This window comes from Thunnus thynnus, chromosome 14 (genome assembly GCF_963924715.1).
Source record: "Thunnus thynnus chromosome 14, fThuThy2.1, whole genome shotgun sequence".
NCBI classification, from domain to species: Eukaryota; Metazoa; Chordata; class Actinopteri; order Scombriformes; family Scombridae; genus Thunnus; species Thunnus thynnus.
Genome location: NC_089530.1, coordinates 17,329,179 through 17,345,946, shown reverse-complemented (window position 1 = coordinate 17,345,946; position 16,768 = coordinate 17,329,179). Strand labels below are relative to the sequence as shown.

The 16,768-nt window shown below is 37.1% G+C and overlaps 1 protein-coding gene across 1 annotated transcript in view; it reads right to left on the bottom strand.

Moving 5' to 3' along the window:
- The window catches only part of LOC137197123 (protocadherin-15-like), a 177,674-nt gene that overhangs the window by 91,015 nt on the left and 69,891 nt on the right, over positions 1-16,768 (bottom strand). Inside the window, exons 4-8 of the mRNA XM_067610286.1 lie at positions 8,472-8,632; positions 6,414-6,569; positions 5,132-5,251; positions 4,893-5,003; positions 2,550-2,720 (exon numbers count right to left, since the gene is read on the bottom strand). Coding sequence (XP_067466387.1) covers positions 2,550-2,720; positions 4,893-5,003; positions 5,132-5,251; positions 6,414-6,569; positions 8,472-8,632 — 719 coding nt within the window. The remainder of the gene's footprint in view (positions 1-2,549; positions 2,721-4,892; positions 5,004-5,131; positions 5,252-6,413; positions 6,570-8,471; positions 8,633-16,768) is intronic.

Sequence of the window (16,768 nt, the reverse complement as noted above, 5' to 3'; positions counted from 1 at the left end):
AGAGCCCACATTATATCCCCCCAGGGCAAAAAATAAATACAGATCAACTTAATAATGCCTGTCTAGCCATTGTGATTAATTACAATACACTCATCAATTATGAGAAGACAAATCTCCCCGTGGACAGATATGTTAGCATAATGGTTACACTGCAGAATGGAGAAAAATCAAAGACCAGCAAAAAAACTGACTGAAAACTGCAAATCCAATGTAGGCCATTCCTAAAAAATGTTATGAAATTAAATTGTGCACTATTTAAGGAAAGTAAAAAAAGGAGAATATGTTATATGTTATGAAACAGACTTGATGCACTGGATATATTCTGGAAAAACTCAACGTTAGGAAGCAGAGTGTAGGGTAAATATATAGAGGATAAATTATACTGAAAGTTATGTCAGTAACAACAACAGACATGTCAGTATGAAATGTAGCATCTCTGTAACATCAGACTTTACTCGTATGAAGCTTTGAGAGGATGAAACCATGTGGTGCTCAGCGGTAAAAAGGCAGGAAGAAAAGGACAAAGGCCAACCTTTTCTCACACTGATGTAAAAGCTTTGTGTAGCAAAAGCTTCGGTTTGTTTAGCCGGAGCTCCAAGGTCCAGCATAGCAGTCTGCAAACCTTTTATCATAAATTATATATTACATGGGCAAACTCTGAATGAAAAGCCTGAACAAATAACTGTGACTCACGATGGCTGCTCCCCTCGACCATAGCTGTAGACACACATGCGGCACTGTACATGCACAAATGTATATATACATTTTTTGTCACTCCCTCTTCCACCTTAGGCCTCAATCTATAACATTTGATTTTCTCAACCAATTTATATAGCTCCCACTGTGTTGTTATTGCCGGAATCCGTATTATTTAATCTCTCTGCCTCTCTCTGTTCAATCTCTCTCTGTTAAATCTCTCTGTTCAATTTAATTCAGTTCAGTGCAACTCGTATGTTCACCACAGTACATTTAACTTGACACAGTCTTTTCCCAATACTGCTTCAGAGCAGTATTCTCAGCTAAATGTATCCTGTAACTTCATCACACTCGAGTTGGTGGCTGTAATGAAACTATTATTGGTCTTCCAACCGACAATAAAAAACAAAAAAATAAAATTGGCAGTTTTTTGTAAAGCAATTCCAGTTATTAGAAAAAGCTAAATGCTCTGCTGTTACAGTAAGCATTTCACATTAACCATATATATTGCATAAAAGTAGTAAAATGTGAAAATATTTGTACTGGCAGGTCTACAAAATTTACAAAACTGACATTTAGTTGGTCAAGAGCTCATACACAGACAACCTAATGCGGGCAATTTAGAGTTTCTAATTCACACCTCTTATACTTTGTCTTCGGACTGTGGAAGGGAACTGGATCACTCAGAGGAAACCCATGTGATGATGAGGAAAAAATGCAAACTCCACACTGAATGGAGTCGGGCTGAGATTCAAAGCCACAACCTAACTTATCTGAGGAGACCACAGTGCCGACTGTAATTCAGTCCAGTCCAATAAATCAAATTCAATCCAGACTACTCCAATCCCATCCACCCCCTATTCAACATAGTTAAATCTGATCCAGTCTACTCTGCTGATGAGGACCATATAATATGGTCGAACAAGTGGAAATTTAATTGAGATTGAGAACTGTTTATTTCCAAGATTATTAAGAATGAACTGTCAAACAAAGTCAAGCAACTGTACTATGTTGGGAATCAGTCTTGCACATATAACTCATTACTGCACATGAATTAAGCACACTTATACAATATACTGCATAGAGCTTCTCATTTCAATTTCTTCTACAGTTTGTTCTCTACTTACTGTTTACTTTTTGTTTGTGTATATAGCTTTATATCAATTTGGATTCATGGATAGTTTTCCCCATTTTTCATTTTATATTTTCATCCCTGCTTGCTCTAACCTTTTTGTACCTTACCTACTGTACGTGGTCTGTTTATTCTCTTATCTAGTCTTGTCCAATTCAATATTTCAGCACATTTCACTTCAGTTCAATTTCCATTTGAATCAGTCCACTTCAGTTCAATTCATTCTAATGTTCTGTCCATGCATAGAAATACACAGTATATACATATTTTAGAGAAATACATAAACTGTGTACAGACATATATGAATTATAGTGGTGCACTACTTTCTATCCATCTCACCAGTGGTGTTTAACCGTCATCCCAGGTCAACTCAGCCTTCAGCTCTAATTACTGGTCCAACAGACCAGAAAATGCCCCTGGAATTACCATGCTGAGACAAAACAGCAAAGCTTATTCTGCCTCCAGGTAAGCAGGCAAAACAAGGTGTAATCGAACAGTAGGCAGTTTAAAAGGTGTGGCATAGTTAAATATTTATTCTAACAGGAATACATGTAGCACAAATGTATCACAAATCAGGATTATATGTGCACAGCGCACAATCACACACAAAAGCACAGCCAGGTGATACAAATATGCACATACTATTAACAGGAGGAATTCTGTTAAAATGACCTTGTGGAACAGCAGTGTGTTTGTGCTTGCCTGTCTGCCTGGTTCTTACCGGTTCAGTGAATTCAGGGATAGCAACGCGGTAGGTGAGGGGGTTGCAGTCGCGGGTGTTGTTCACCAAAACACAAGGCAGAAACATGGGGCCCAGGTCGTCTCCGTCCAAAACATCCACAGTCAGAGTCGTGGTAGCTGTTCGTCTGTTGGGAGGGTATGGAGCGCGGTCCTGGAAGATGAAACAAATGCTTTCAATTTCAACCTTCAAACTACCAGACGATTTGTTGTTTTGTGCACTGAGGCTATACACTCCTCAAGCTAAAATCAATATAACATGTTAAAACCATAACACATCTCTGCAGCTGTTCTTCAGTATATATTAAAGTGGTGGCCGCTCTGGAAGCTCACAGTCATGCATTAATTCTGTGTTTATACTTCACTTGTTTGACTGCAGGAAAGGATGCTGAAACCCATTTCCTTCTCCTTAAAGTAGAACATTATAGATATGTTTTCTGCTGTAAAAAAGTTACCTTATAATTTAACTTTTAATACAGTGTGTTAATACCAGGTCGTCTAAGGAAATTTAAAACTTTCTGTCATCACAACAGACTATAGTCACTGCTAAATAAACATGCAGTCACATTTTGCTATCTTAATGCAGTAAGGAAAAAAATATACACAATTTAAAGTAAGGTTGTAGAAGAGCTTAGACATAAAACTAAATGTTATGTTAAAAACATGAAGTTTTGCTACATAATCCATAACCTTGGCAGCTTTTTCAGACAGTAGTCAGGTAACACTGCTCTCACTTGTGCATATATTTGAATGGATGAGACGGTCCTGTTGTGATGCAAACAATGCATCCAAAACCAGACGGATCAGCGCTACTCCTCTATGTTCTACAAAACATCTTCTTTTTAAGGAAATCATTTTTGGTAATAAAATGTATCCTACAGCTTTATCCTTAAAGATCTCCCCTTGGGGTGCTGTTGCTTCCCAGAATGGTACGCTGAGGAAGTGAACACCACACCTCAAAGATACACACCGTCAGTGTAATTGAAGTCTTGAGACAAGCGGCGCAGATTCTGTAAATACCATGCATTCTTTCTTTCTCTACTTTCTCATGCATGAAATGTAGAGAATAGGAGATGGGTTGACTGCTAAATAATTATCTGTCCTCTTCTATTCTCTAGTGTAGACTGTAATCTTTCATTATCACTAAGGTCATCATTAAGGTTAATGATTATGTAATCGGTGAATGGGATGTGATTATGATATAATGATAATTGTTGCTTGTTTTTTGAAAATATGGGTTCCATACTGAGACTCTGCTGTCAAACAATATGCCTTTGAATCATTCAGAACAGTCCATGGGAATGTGGATTTCTTAGCCTGGCTGTTTCTCTGATTTAATTCTTGGCCAGTGGCTTTGCAGTGGCTCTTGGTCAACAGACATTTTCTGCCTAATAGCCAGGGGTAGGGACCAGAGAAATGCCCTCATTATAATTCATGCCGCTTTAATGGCATCATTAGGATTACTTGTTTTACAATATTTTCTCGGTCATGTTGCCCCATGAGAGTGTGAAGTAAAATGCCTTCCCTCAAGTAAAATCCATAGTTAAATCAACTCTGATATGCAAATCTGCTCTGGTATGTACAGACTACAAACAGTTATCTCAGAAAGTCTCCAAGACAGCTTCAATCACTTTTAAAATAAAAAATAGAAAGAAGAGAAGTGAGTTGTACTGAGACCCTGAAGGGTTCAGTCTTCTCTGCCTAATATGCTGACTGTAAGCAATTCTGAATTAGTTAAATGTGAGTTAAACAGCTTGTTTTTGTGATGTCCTTACACTTTTAATAGAGAAATCTCTAATTACTTCTTGTTAACATATCAAAAGGAACAGACATCTCCCTCTGATGACTGGCAAAACTGAAAGTGAAAAGGATGGTTTGCTAGATGAGAAAATTATTATTTTTCAAAAATACACTACACCTTTCCTTAAAACTGCACTTTGGATAGAAATTATGTAGTGTAAGGACTTGAACTCATCGAAACAGCAAACTATTGACTTTTTGTTAAAAACGTCCACCCCCTAAAATAAGTAAAAGATTTGAAATGTGGTGAGAACACTCTTAAGTCAGGAAAGAAAACGGGTCTTGGAGTGTTCCCATTCCATGCTACAATTGAAAATGTGTGAATACGGCTACTGAATACAAAAAACATCTCGGTTTAATGGGATTAAGAGTTCTTTAACCTCAAGGTCAATGTTGAGATACACAATCTCACACAAATGGAGAAAAGCATACCGATCAAGGCCTATTTCTAAACTGTTGATAGTGATAATGGTGTTTACACTTGCAATCAAAAGTAACTTGTGCCCGTGCAGACTTGCTCACTTACATTGGCTTGTACCAAAACCAGGTAGCGAGTTCTCTCCTCATAGTTTAGCCTCTCTGCCAGAATAATGTGTCCTGAAAGGGTGTTTGCAACACTCACTGTCCTATTAGATGCCTGGAAGAGAGAGAGAGTTGATATGATAAGACAGAAAGAAAGGTGGATGTGAGCAATAAGTTGTTGATTGTTGAAGAAATTTACAATGGTGTAGAGGGTGTTTATCATGGCGTGACTTGTCCATATACCGGATCATTGGGGTTGTAAAGAATGCTGTATTCTATATGTCCATTGGGCCCGTCATCAATGTCCGTAGCGCCATTATTTCCTGAGAAACCGGTGAATATGGTTGTTCCAACGGGTGTGAGCTAGAGAAAAATATGAGAGTGAGTCAACAGCTAAAAAAGCCCCTTGTGAGTACAACATCCTCTTACAGTACTGTAGAGAGCTCATGCATATAGCTATTACTGTAGCCACTCTACCCCATTAGTATGCTAAAATAAAAAAATAATAAAAAAAAAAAAAAATCAAGAAGGGAAATGTTGCAGTCAGCAGCAGTCTGAAGGCTTATGCACATCGCTGACAGAATAACAAAAAGTAAGTATGAGAACCACTGCGGTTCCCCAGAGCCCTCAGTCCACAGTACCAGCCAGTGGGCAGGAGAGCTTGTTCAGGGGAGAAGTTGACAGCAATGTAGAATGAATCACTATACTGCTGGGGCGGCTGCATAAGGCTATGGTAACACACTGTGACAGGAATTTTGGACATGCAATGTACACAAAGAGTGAACACCAGAGACAGATCTCAGCAGGGAATTATCTCCTAATCTCAAAACACATAACTGGAAAGTCAGTGGATTTGATTAATCGTCTTGAATCGTTGCAGGTGATGCAGGTTTTTCTTTTTTGAAAGGGGGAAAAGGTTGTCCTGTTTCTTGCTGGTTAGATGTATGAAAGTGAATGCACAGCAGGCTGCAGCAAATTTCCAGAATGCTCTCCTGACCTGCCAGCTTACATGAATACATATGTGACAAACATTGTATGAACTTGAACAGAACACATATTCTGCCTGCTATATCTTATAAAATATTTATAGATTAGTTGTTAAGGATGAAAATATTTTAGTTTCTATTATTCCACGTATTAAAAGTGAAACAATCATTTGTAGTTCACTAGAAAACTAGTAACTAATAGTTGCAGGTGGTCACTTAGTCAAGTTTTTCAATAACAGAGTCAGTGATTCAGCTTGACTTTTCAGGATCACTTTGATAGACAATGGGCAAAGATGTGAAGCGACAATGTGTGGAATTTTAACATTTATGATTTTATGCTAACACCTTGGGGGACATTGAGATGAATATACTGAAACCAAAACATAGACTGCACCACTTTTCACTGCGATTGGCAATTTTTTCTACAAAAGAAAAACATATGACCTCAGGATAATTTGGAAGATGCAATAATCACATTAAAGTCTTACACAATGTTTTCGGCTACAAACCTTTAATAACCAACAGCGGGAGGTTCTTACCTCATTTACTGCAACATAGTAGCGTGGCTGCTGAAAGCTAGGGGTGTTGTCATTCCTGTCCCTCACAACAATCCGTACCTCGTGCAAAATAACAGTGCCAACCAGCTCATTGGTGCACTGGACCTGAACCACAATGGTGGTGATGTAGTTTGGGGGCTAAGAGAGGAAAGAGAGACAATATCATACAATGTCATACAAATAGTACAATGAATGTTGTTGTCTGTCTTCTTAGTCCTTTTTGTCCAACATATAGTCTGAGAGTTGATGGACTGGGGTATTGAACTGAACATATTCCATACAGACATAGACACAAATGTCTGCATTTATTAATTTACTTACTATATTCAGCAGAAAGAGTAAATTATTATGCTATACTGACACCAATACCACAAACTCTGTTGCTATAGTACTTTTTCTCTAACATCATGAATTCAAATGTGTTATTAAAATGAAGGAACAATGGGGTAATGGGAGACAATAACCTAGTAGTCTAGTAGGAGTCAGGGATAATTGCCTTGTTGTATTGATAATTTTGACATGATTGCTATTATCAGTCAAATTCGCTAATTGCTAATTTAGGCTATCTCACATGTCAAGTTTGATTTATCACCGTTCTTGGCGGTTCGCTGTTTGTAAGCAAGAAAGATGACAAAGAACTGCAAAAGGGAGCAAAGTCACAGTGCAACACAAATAACTGAGACACAGAAGGAACAGTGAAATGAGCTTCTTCCCCAATCCGACTGGGTAACACTTTATTTAAACGCCCCATTTAGCATTTACTTCTAAATTAAACATTCTACTACCTTTAGTATGTTTTAATGCATTTAAAAACAGTTTTAAACTTAAGATTTTTATATCTAAGTTATCAGATGTGTGACAATGTTTTTTTTTTCCCCTGGTTTGGACTTAAAAAATCTTTCTCCAGTTAAAGTTTGTTATTTTTATACTGCAGATATAATGTTAGTGACACAACCACTGATTATGTTTGTAAAGATGTTAAAAAATTAAAAGCTACTTTTCTTACTTCACTATGTTTATACAACATGAATAAGTATTAATTGGTGAATGTACTATCAAGATAAATACATTAGCATCAGGAAATCTTTCCACCATAATGCACAGAGCTCTGTATAGGATTCAGATGCTCAGTAAAAATCAGCAGCCTGTATTGTATAAACTCCAGTTTCCATCATACACTCCTGACAAGTAATCTATACTTTCTACATTTTATTAGCATTTATCAGTATTAATGTTCCAAACATAGTGAACACATTACTTTAGGTCCACTTTTCAGGAGTTAACAACTATGTTAACATACACTACTATGTATTCATTAGTGCATGATTCAGGTTTACAACGTTATCTGGATACCTTGGTTGAAATAAAATTACAGAAGAGGGAAATTCAAATTCATTGCAAAACACTACAATTATTTTACTTCACAGCTTTGCAACTAATTTAGCTAAACTTTCAAAATATTTAGTGCAAATGAGTCAAAATGACTTAAAGATCACCACAAAAGAAAACACATATTTTATTAGCAACACTATTTCATAATGATGTGATAAACAAAAAATATTCTGAAGCCAAAAAGAAAACCGGTGACTTGTGATATGCTGCCTCGCTCATTTTCTTGTTGTTGATGTTCTAAATTCCTCTGAAAAGTCTGTCAATGCTACTGTAAAAAAACAAAACAGAAATAAACATAACCATAACCTTTTAAATAGCCAATTAAAACATTTGAATAGTTTTATTTCTTCTTCTCTTCCCATTGGCCTCGGAGATTATAAAAATGATGATTAATTAATACATTTACAACGGCCCTGTTAAAATAAATGAGAAAAACATTGACTCAGCTATGATTAATGTATAAACAGATACAACACTTGATCATGGCCATGAGAACAGTGATTACAAGACAGAAAGAGGCCCAGTGGCATCTGTTCACTCTATTCTTTCCTGTGTTGCTTAAAAACTTTTTTCTGAATAGAAAATTAAAGTGCATTTTTTGTTTCCCCGAGTCCTCACTACAGAGTGTTATCAGAGTTTTGTACTTACATCTCTGTCTAGAACGCGCCCAGTGCTGTTGAGGTAGAGCCTCTGCCGTGCTGGTTCCAGTATCACCCAGTACTCATAGTTGTCCAGCAACGTCAGCGAGATGGTTCTGCCTGGGTCTTGGGCACGGCCATTTATCTGCATGTTTTCCACCAAAATTGTACCTGTGTAGGCAGAGTAGTCTCCATTTAGTACACTGTAGAGAGAATGTGGAAGGATGTCCACAGCCATTGTTTTATTTTTACAATGGTGGCAGAAAACAATTGAAACATTATAAGAATTTTCCAAGGACCTGTGCTACCTATTGTAAAAAAGAATACTGAAAGGCAAAGGTGGATGATGAAGGTCATACTTCAATGAGTTGAAATGAAAAAAAAACAAACAAAGGAGGGATGACAGACTTAAGATAGCAAGAGCTAATACAAAGTTATGTTGAATATTGTCCCTGTAAAATAGGGGTTGGCAACCTCAGGCAGGCAGATTGATCCACGGGACACTAGCAATAAATATGCTAGATAGGAACTTTTTTGGAAGTTTTGAAGTGCCCTCTCATCTGCATGCCACATTATCTCTTTCACAGCCACTGGCAGTTGGCAGCCTGTTATTTACGGTAGTTTGATTGATGACAACTTTCTGAGAAAATCGTTCCAGCAGTGTTAGAGCGGGCCTGGTAGATGATAGCAGGCCTGCTAGTTAAGAGAGCTAAAGTAAAGGTTTGGGCTTCCCAGCCCTCTTGGACAGAAGAGTGGGGTTCTGTGTTTCAGAGGGACTGTGCTGTATGTAGTTTATGTCTTGAAAATGTTGTTTGCCGAACGTCAAGTGTTAAATTTTGAGACCAAAGACAAGAAAACTTTCAGGAATGAGGCAGACAAGGCTGAATCAATCAAGTATGCCACATCCAGGTATGGGAAGCAAGCAAACACCCTCAAATTCTTTGCCACTGCTAAAAATCAAGCAAAACTATTGCATTGCTCATTGCATTGCTAAACGTGGAAAGCCATTCACTGACAGTGAATATATTAAGGAGGCTTTCCTCTGTAGCTCAGAGGTTTTGTTTGATGGCTTACCAAGCAAAGACACAATAAAATCAAGAATAAAAAACACTCCCATGTCAGCCAGAGCTGTTGAACATTGCATTGAAGAAATGGCAGAAAATATTAGCGCGCTGCATCTAGATGTGGATGTTTTCACAAGGATGGCAGCATTCTTGAGTAGTGCTCATATTTCTCTTTTTTACACTTAATTCTCCCTTTTTGACATTTGCTGTGATTACACTTTGTAAATGAGGGAATGTCACTGACAGCAGTATGCTGAAATGAGAACTGTGTATATAATTTGTAATGATGGGGGGTAAAAAAAACAAAAAACAACAACTATTTGTTATGTTTATTGCTGATGAACAAAACTGGTGGAAGGTTTCTAGGGTTAATGATTTCAACTCAGATGTGGATGTTTTCATAATGGCAGCATTCTTTTATGATGGTTATATATAATTACTATGTCCTTATTGTGGGAGAAAAATGTTAATTAAAAATGTTGCTATGCATGTTGTCTATATGGATGGAATAAAATGACAGATCTGTTGGAGATTTACATTTTATTGTGGTGTGATAATTAAACTTAGTGTTAACCTTATATGGCACACTGATTAACAGGAAAACTTAAAAAATGGCACTTCATATCAAAAACGTTGCAGAACCCTGCTGTAAAACATAAAACTTATTTGAATGAGGGTTTTATAACAAACAGTAGCACTTTTAAGAAATGATTTTCTTTCTGCATAATAATACTTTTATCTTGCATATTTTAGTAAAACTTTCAGGAGTAAAACTACTTGGAAAAAAAGAAAAAATCTCCAAATTTGATAATTATCCTTGAGGATACCAACACCTTCTGGTTTATATTCAACAGCTTTTAAAGAGTGATTGATTAAACTTTGCCACAGCAGCCCTCTGGGAAAACCCTCCCAATGCTTATTAAATTTAAGGATTGCTTGACTCCTGAGTGGTCAGATTAGTGGATCTATGTAATAACTGGTGGTTAACAAAAATTAAAAAAATCCAGGAGGTGCAGTGATGAGGTATTTTAATTGAGATCAATGGTGCAAAAAGGAATCACAAGTCATACTCAAATAAAAGTACACCGAGCAAAAGAAGAGTAGTGAGAAGTAGTGAATCTGAGTAGAAACATTTTGTCTCTACAATGTTCATTGAGATATTACAATGAAAATCTAATCCCGGTATGTTGCATGAAGTGCATGAATCTTGGCAACATATGCACTGGCAGTAAAGTTATAAAGAGGGGCAGTCAACACAAGGCAAGTAACGCTAGCATTAGCAGCTAACGCTACCTCTAAATGGTCTTTACTGAAGCCACGGCCACAGTGACATGCGCCTATACAGCTTTACTGAAACTACTAGATTCAGAAGGATGACATTGACAAACTGACTGCCTGTGCTTACTGTTGTTGGTGTGGCAGTGTGAGGAGTTTCTGATACAGTATTTGAAGTAAAAAAGGAAATAATTGATTAATTTTAGCCACAATATCAAAAGTTTGAAAAATATCAAATCCTAATCATGGATGAATCTACTGGGCTTTGAATCACAGTGTATCATATTGTTGCAAATTTATCTGCATTGTTTTTGTATCAAATTGTGAACTGTGTATCTAAATACATATTGAGGCATCTGAGACGAAGAGGAACACATCCCAACAACTAATAACTGTCTTCTGACTTCTATAAATACAAACACCTTTGAAGGAAACAACAGTGAGGTAGAAGTCACAAGAGTGCAAACATTATCCATCTGACAGATTAAAAATAAATAAATAAATAAATAAAATAGATCACTATCATGTCTTACATCCAGTTGAATACATTGTACAAAACCCAGAACCTATACTTTCATGCCAAGATGAAAAATGTTTCAATTACTGTTAATGGCAAAAAGAGAAGAAGTGCTTCAGTTACCAAACACACAGTAATATGTTTTATCCGAACATGTTTAGAAGGGCAATCTATGCCACAGACGTAAATTAAAAATAATCTGCTTAGTTTCACTGTTTTCATTGCTTTCCTTTGCAGAAAGTGTGAGTAAAATGTGCCAATTCAATTTGTGATTGGATAAGTAATTGGCTGATCACGTATATAAATAAAATGACACTCAATGCATCGTTACAGATAAGTTACAAGTTATTAATTTACAGTCAGAAGAAGCTCATTTCAATGGCAGTCAGTACACCTTACAGCTGAAAGGAACAAGAAAACGCTACTTTCTTCAAGTGCTTAGTCAATCACAGGATGACAACATATTTATGAAAGCCAGAGAAGTATATGAAGCTAAGAGCCATTAGGAGTTACAGTACCCATACAGTTTGAACCCTGTGAGAGTTATTACTGAAGCACATGAGTATCATCTGAGCTGCCGAGCATAAAAACTATTCAGTGTTTTCTGCTTTAGAATTCTGGCTGTCTCTTACATATCACCTAAATTTCTCCCCTTTGCATTCAATATGTCCCCCGTTCCACCTATAATTAACAATATGCCTGAGGTGCTCTGGTGATCCTTCAAACAAATGCTTTCTCCTAAAGGTAAGTTTAGTTTGTAGGACACAGTGAGGCCTTTTCATTAATTACATGGGAAAAACAACGCTTCTTGAGAAGATGAGTGAGGCTTAGTGCCTCACCCCTGGACCCTTCGACCTCTTTGCCAAAGGTGGGTCTGACACTGACCAAAGTTAAACACTGTGACAAAATGGACACTGAACAGACCTCCTGAGAGATCATTTCTGACCAATAACTAAATTTTGGCCTGAACTAACTGCATAAATGACATTTGGGGGAGAAAGGACTGATAACTCAATATACTAACATAGACAGAGAACCCCTCTCCTTATCTACACAGAACAGTCATAAACTCTAACTCACATTCCTGAAGGACATTCATTGAGTCTCATCTGTATCTGAATTTGTGTGAATTAAAAGTCTAATCATTATGTAACTCATGTAATGTTGTTTGTCATACAAATACATAAAGAATGGTATAACTTTGATAGTTGTTGATAGTTGTGTAGTAATCTATCGAGATATTAATTTTTGACTTTATTGTAGTTTACAACATGTAACAATACTGCCCTCTATTGGTAAGGCTAGAACTCCAAATTGAATTTTTTTTTAACGTTACAACAGTAATGGCAATGGTATTTTAAAATCACATCAATGTTTAACTTTTGATCTATTAACCTTAAAACAATCATATTTTATTAGTTAAATTAGATAAGTAATTGTTTTGAATGACTAAAGTTACTTAAGTAATAGAAATGTAAAATATAATGTGTGAAGAATCTCAGGTTGAACGTTTTCTTTTCTTATGAAATATTAGTCATATTTAATTGAACTTTATTTAGCATTAAACTAAGATTACAAGAAGGCAGCGAAAGCCTGAATCCTCAACTCAAACTGGCACGTCGCTCTGAAAAAGTAACGCTTGAAAGTGGATCTCAGCCTGCTTGCTGACAGCAGTCACCAACTGGGAGGTAAGCCGATAGAGACTCTTTCACAGCAGCCTGAAACACGGCTTGACTCCTCTTCACTGGTGGTTCAACACCACTGTATCATGAAGACTCATCTGTAACACGACTCAAGCTGGGCCACACTACCCAAGCTGTATAGCCTGATTACAGTTGACTCCAGCTCAACCCAAAACAATGGCTGCATCCCAAGTCTCTTAAATTGCATCCACGTTTCCCTCACTTGCGTCTTTTCCTTGCGTATTAGTCCCTCCCACCGTGAATGCAAGGAGAGATGCAAGGAAACCAAGCGAGGAGAGAGGAAACGAGAAAATTTGTTTTAAGAGAAATGAGACGTCCTCTCCTGTGAAGCGTCACGTGAAGCGACGTCCGTTTCTGATGACGGCGACAGCTGATCACAGCTGGATCAGCTGTCAGTCGGCTTTAGCAGCTGTAGAAACTTCTGATGGAGTTTGTGTCTGCACACATGTGCACTGCGCTAATACTAATAAAGGTTCACAGTTATCACCGCTAGAGCAGCTGTTTCCTTTCTGCAGCCTGTTACCTGTTTAACAAACACCTAAATAAAAACCTGCATTCTGCATTTATACTGTATCCTGCTCAGAGGCACAGGAACCATTTCTACTCGCAGAATGCGTTTATACTATTTATTGATTATTTGTATCTGTATTTTGTGATAATCCTGATAGTGAATTCATTATTCAATTACCCAGAATATGATCATTTCTTCTGAACACCGGAAAATATGCATTTGGCTAAATGTTTCAGGGAAAATGGAAATTATGTAACTCATATCAAATCCGACGCTCCGGAATTTTCAGCCTCACGTGACTGAATGGAAATGACGATAAATGATATAAAATATAAATGTGTTTAACTGTTATTATGGATAAAATTAAAGTCAGGAAGAGTCTGTCTGTCAGCAAGAAACAGTTTAATGGAGGAAATAATACATCATGAAAAGAAAAATCTTTCTAATACATGAAGAAAGTTGTTAATGGTTCTTTTGTTGATCAGGTCGACAACTAATTGATTTTAACTATATGATGAATCAGAAAACAAGTAAAGCATAAAACTTGGGAGTGATACATTTAAATTGAATCTATAATCTGTCTCCACTTCGGTATGAAACTGCAGTGATGCATCAGATCAGTCAGATCAGGTGCAGCGTCCAATCAATAACTGATATCCAATAAGGGGACGTGTCGGCTGGTAAAAGACTTCCATGAAGGCTGCTCTCATGTTTCCTCGCTCCTCGCTCCTCCGAGCAAAATAAGAGACTTGGGATGCTCATCAAAATGGTGCATCACGAACAACTTCCAGTTCAGGCGAGGAGCGAGGAGCCATAAAATAAGAGACTTGAGACGTACCCAATGTCGGACCTGCTGAGACGACACCAACTACAACAAAACTTGTCAACAGTGAGGCAGAACATGGCTTTGTGATCAAGGGTTTATGTTGAATAACGTTAAAATTAAAAAGGTTATTTCTTTAGAGAAGTTGAGTAGGCTTTCCCTTAGCAATCCCCGTTGCAATACATTATCTTCAAGTCACACACTTCGAGCTACTATTTCTAAACAATTTCTATATTATTTTATTTTTATTATCATTTAAAGGCTTTATTATTCTTTTTCTTTATTATCTTGTGCTTTATCATGTATCCTCAAGATGTTTAGCTATTAATAAATGTCTTCATTTATCCTAGGAAGTTGTTTTGATTTCTTTGAGCACAGCAAAAACAGAGGTCACTGCTTTGAAAAGAACTAACGGTTATGAGACTGATTAATTGATCAAATTGAGAATTAAATTCAAGCTTTAATGTTTCCTATGAATATTAAAGTTTCCTTATGAGAGGGGGTGCCCTGATCATACAAAGTGTTGATTAATGCCTAATATTCTTACATTTCAATCCAGTAAACTTGACCATATACTCTATAAATGCTGAAATATTGAAGAAACTAAAAGTACTCGACATGCTTCTCTTATCTACCAGCTGTAAAACCTAAGAGGGCAGTGGTATTTTAATAGGTTTTTTTTAATCACTGCACATAACATCTTGTACTTCATCCTTTTATAAAGCAGGTTTATCCATTTTGCAGAGTCACTCAGACTCTCACATACTCAAGAAGGCACACAGATGGAGGTGTGATGGAAGCCTTTGCATTATAATTACTCGTGCATTTTAATGCTACCATTAATGACTGTGCTCCCTGTTTGCAGCAGACAGGGTTTGATGCATTTCTGTGTTGTGATCACAAGGACCTATAATTATCTGTCTCACTTGGGCTAAACTCCATCTGAAAAATTGATCTTCTAAGAATTTAATTTAAAAGTCAAAAGACCCCCCTGTTGCTGGGTCATTAATCTAAAACACAGCTTTTCATAAATATATTTGCCTCAGTAACTTGAGTGGTGAGCTACATCTTTTTGAAACTCGAGTCGTAAATTACATCGCTGATAATATTACAAGGGAGGGCATGAGAGCCTCCTTTTTTTTCTTCAAGTTAATTGAACTTCAGCTTTTCTGCTGTGACAGCTGAATACTCCCACTGTTCTGGGCTCTTCCTCTCTCAATCTCAGTCACACAGAAAAGTTGCTGTCCTCATCAGTCAAGAGGATGCCAGAGTCTGTCAAACCTATACAAACAAGATTTACCCAGAGTTCCACTGTGCTGTATTTGTACTTAATTTCTACATAAATAAAATTAGTCTCTTTTTAGCAACCTGTGAGTCAGTCAGAGTCATCTCTGGTCAGAGGTGCCTCTGATCTGGGCTTCACAGTAGACTAACCCCACAGAGACAGGATAGAGGGCTTACTTTTATCCCAAATATCAATAATGTTGGCATCTGTAGATGATGGCATCAGATGAGTGTGGATGTCCATTTTTGATAGGGTTCCAACTTCAGTGTGAAAGTGGCATTAAGGTTTATTGGTATTAGCGAGGAGTCCCGTTCGAAAAATTCTTTGAGCTTAACCCATGATCTCAATTCATAATAGTCTTAGGGTGCCACAAGCCAGCAAACCAAAATATAAGTATTGGAGAGTAAAAACATGCAGTTAACTCATGACATGACAATTTAAACAGCAACAAGACATTTGTTGCTACCAAAAGCTGCAATTGGTGAGCAGATAATGAGCACACATGTAAAATGGTGATATGTTTTTGAATGATAGGGGGCTAGAATTAATTTTGTCAGAAAATAGCTGCAATAATGTTAAGACCGTTCTGAAAGCTACAGGACATAAATTATTAAATTCTCTTCACTCACGGTTCACTTTTTTCCTTTCTTAATGCATTGTTTCGGCTTTTGCCAAAAGAAGTTTGCACTTGTACCCAGTGACTAACAATTTTGGACCAATCTCAAAAATCCTTCTGCTGGGTAGAAAAAAAAATGTTGCAGGCCAACTTTTCACCTTCATGAATGATAACCCAATGTTTGAAAAGTTCCAGTCTAGTCTTTCAAGCTTGTCACAGTACTGAAACAGTCCTGAAGGCAATAAATGAATGACCTTTTATCAGCCAATATGAGAAATACTTCTTTTCCAGTTTTTCTACATCTTGGTGCAGTGTTTGATACAGTTGGATTATTGCTTGGCAGACATAGCGAGCACTGGGTGGGCATTACTGACACAGTGCTTTACTGTTGAAGTCCCAACTCTCTGGCAAAACTTTTTGAAAAGCCTGAATGATTATATAGGTCATTTCAGAACATTTCTGCAAGGACCCCTTATTTTTATTATATATATTTTCACACTGGCTCCTCAACAA